The 3,510-nt window shown below is 38.1% G+C and overlaps 1 protein-coding gene across 1 annotated transcript in view; it reads left to right on the forward strand.

The window, feature by feature from the left end:
- The window catches only part of aPKC (protein kinase C iota type), a 13,775-nt gene extending 11,055 nt beyond the window's left edge, over positions 1–2,720 (forward strand). The window contains exons 5-9 of the mRNA XM_018542305.1: positions 397–667; positions 1,206–1,658; positions 1,743–2,215; positions 2,286–2,401; positions 2,565–2,720. Coding sequence (XP_018397807.1) covers positions 397–667; positions 1,206–1,658; positions 1,743–2,215; positions 2,286–2,401; positions 2,565–2,652 — 1,401 coding nt within the window. The 3' untranslated portion in view covers positions 2,653–2,720. The remainder of the gene's footprint in view (positions 1–396; positions 668–1,205; positions 1,659–1,742; positions 2,216–2,285; positions 2,402–2,564) is intronic.
- Positions 2,721–3,510: the final 790 nt, after the last annotated feature.

Raw genomic sequence — 3,510 nt, forward strand, 5'->3', positions numbered from 1 at the left:
CCTCCCTCCCTCCCCTCCCCCGTCCCTATTTCCGACTGTGTTGCTAGAAATGCAAAGTTGCCGTCCATACAAAACTAGATTTACGTGCAAACTCTCGATCTTGCCTCGTGCGTAATCCTCTCGTTTTATTCATCCTCTTCCTTCCTCCAGTCTACTTTACTTTACCTCAGCTCTTGGAAGAAGAGCATTTACTGCGTTTAAGATCGGATACTTAAACTTAATTATCATTTATTTTAGACTTCGGTTCTAGGATGTTTTAAAGTCGAAGCGACGCGTGCGTTTATCGCTGCGTGAAGCTTAAACGCTCGACTTCTACCTCGCGGAATGCCGCGATATACCTAATAGATAATTTGAAAAGTAATACAATATAATATCTTTCGGTGATTTTATTTGTAGAGGGCCTTCTGCGCGTTCTGCCAAGACCGAATCTGGGGCCTCGGGCGGCAGGGATTCAAGTGCATCCAATGCAAACTGCTCGTGCACAAAAAATGCCACAAAGTGGTACGCAAGCCTTGCCTGAGCCAGCAGCAACAGCAGCAGAGCGCAGAGTCGCAGACGATCGACAGAAATGGCGACCAACAGCTTGATCCGTATCCGTGCGGCTCAGCGACTCATCTCGATGATGAGATCACAGAATCGCCAATTATTGAGGAGCATTCGCGCGATCGTAAGATAACTTTATTGGACATATTGGTTATGCATTATACAACATTTTTCATAGCGAAAGAATGAAATTTCCTAGCCAAAAAAATAAATCATAATTTTCTGCAGAGATATTGTTGCAGTAGGATATTAATATGTGCAAGGATGTAATTCATTTATATCACTTTGTGTATTGGATAATACATCTTATACATCTTTTAACAATGATGTCTAAAATGTATTTATTTCATATCTGAAGATTTTCATTTTCAGATCACTTCATATTAGAAGATATCTTTTTAAATGTCTTTTTATATTTGCATCTCTTTTATATTATTAATACATTTTAAAAACGTTAATTAAATAAAGGACTCTTATTCAAAAATATAATTGTGTAAAGTAAAAGGACAAATAAGGGTCAGATAAATAATTTATTTATTTATCTGACTATATATTTGTCTCAATATTTTATTTATCTGATTCTTATTTGTCCTTTTACTTTACACAATAATACATTTTAATATTATTTATTTAATACATTTTTCATGTTTACCATTTTGTAGGAATTGGACATGAGGAAGGGGAAGAACTACCATTGGATACATTGAACGAGGGTGATACTTCAAACGACATGCAACGGCAGTATTCGTTGAACGACTTTGAGTTGATTAGGGTGATCGGTCGTGGTTCCTATGCAAAGGTCTTGATGGTGGAGCTGAAACGTACTAAGAGGATTTACGCCATGAAGGTAATTAAAAAGTCCCTGGTGACAGACGATGAGGACATCGATTGGGTGCAGACAGAGAAACACGTATTCGAAACAGCCTCAAATCATCCGTTTTTGGTGGGCCTTCACTCCTGCTTCCAGACGCCTTCGCGTCTATTCTTCGTGATCGAATTTGTACGTGGTGGCGATCTTATGTTTCATATGCAAAGACAACGTCGTCTTCCTGAGGATCACGCGCGATTTTATGTAGCTGAGATCAGTCTGGCGTTAAATTTTCTACATGAAAAGGGTAAAAAGTTATCTCTTTTTGTTTTTGAAAAATTGATAGAAGAGATTGAATATGCAATTAAATTCGATAATCGTTCACTTTCAGGTATTATATATAGGGATTTAAAACTGGATAATGTATTGCTTGATCATGAAGGGCATGTTAAGCTTACGGATTATGGAATGTGTAAAGAAGGCATTCGGGAAGGCGACAACACCGGTACCTTCTGTGGCACTCCCAATTATATTGCTCCTGAAATTCTACGTGGCGAGGAATACAGCTTTTCAGTAGATTGGTGGGCTCTGGGAGTCCTATTGTATGAGATGTTAGCAGGCCGTAGTCCCTTCGATCTTACTGGCGCGGCCGAAGACCCAGACAAAAATACCGAGGATTTCCTATTTCAAGTCATTCTGGAAAAGACTATACGTATACCGCGATCCTTATCCGTTAAAGCTGCATCTGTTCTTAGAGGATTTCTTAGCAAAGATCCAACAGAAAGATTGGGTTGCGGAAAGAGGCCTTCTGGTTTCCTCGACATTGTCGCTCATCCCTTTTTTAAAGCAATTGATTGGGAAATGGTAAGTATCGTAAATATAAAATCTTAATCAAAATTTAAAAAAGTTTTTATTAATACCTTTAATTTTGCAGTTGGAGCAAAAACAAGTTACACCACCTTACAAGCCACGTTTGGACTCCGATCGCGATCTCGCAAACTTCCCACCTGAATTTACGGATGAGGAAGTCCGTTTGACTCCGGATGATCCGTAAGTCATTAAAGAGTTTTCTAAAAATTTACGTAATTTAAAAGTTAAACAAAAATATTTTTTTGATAAAAATGTATACAAAGTTCTTATCATATCAAACAAATAAATTAGTTTTTATTATATCAATAAATTCGATGCAATATTATTACAAGAAAATTTTCAGGAAACAAATTGAGAAGATCGATCAGAGTGAATTCGATGGTTTTGAGTATGTGAATCCTCTATTAATGTCACTGGAAGACTGCGTGTGACAAGAGCCACTTTTCATTGTGCAGCGTCACAATCAAGACCAGCAACAGCAGTATCAACTGCAGCAGTGTTACATGTACGAGTTGCAAGACAGACTCGCAAAACTTCGTATCGATCCCCTACTTCCCGTTGTCGGCTCAAGTAATCAAGGTTATCACAATAACGTATTTCTAATGACGTACTCGGAGGAGAATGAGAACGACAATAATTACAATGAGCATCATCGGCTACCGCCACCCTTCCCCTTCCGATACGAAAGTCCGGCGTACTCTCGTTCTCTAAGTATCACAGACGTAACTTACAACCCAGGCAATAATAATGCGATTGTTAGCAATTATGACGAGAACGACTATGACGATATGGAGGATGAGAATCCGCGAAAAGGTCTCCTGAAACAGATATTTTGCCTTCCATTAAATTAAAGCTCGATCCGAGCTTCTTTATTGAAGTCTTGTGTTTATGATATGCTAGAAATCGCTTCGAAACTTCAAATGGAGAACGAATTGACAGATCACATTTGAGTAATTTAATCAATTGACTAATGCGATTTGGGCAACTCTTTTTCCGAGATCTTGGAACAATTTCCACCATCGAGAACATAAGGCTTTAAAGGGATAAGATTGCCTCCGATTTGATTACTCGATACGCATTTTTGTAGAAACAGCTCGAGACTTACATTATTCGTCGGACGTAAACGTCCCGTGTAGTAGTTAACACATAGTGTTAAGAAATACGGAAATATTTAAAATTTAACTAAATATATATATTTACATATGTCTATCGTTAAGTTAACTTGTTCTCTTTCACACATGGTGCTGCGAATAGACATGTCGATGGGTAACGTTACTTTCCGCAACCTT

This window comes from Cyphomyrmex costatus, unplaced genomic scaffold, assembly GCF_001594065.2.
Source record: "Cyphomyrmex costatus isolate MS0001 unplaced genomic scaffold, Ccosl1.0 scaffold33, whole genome shotgun sequence".
Classification (NCBI taxonomy): domain Eukaryota; kingdom Metazoa; phylum Arthropoda; class Insecta; order Hymenoptera; family Formicidae; genus Cyphomyrmex; species Cyphomyrmex costatus.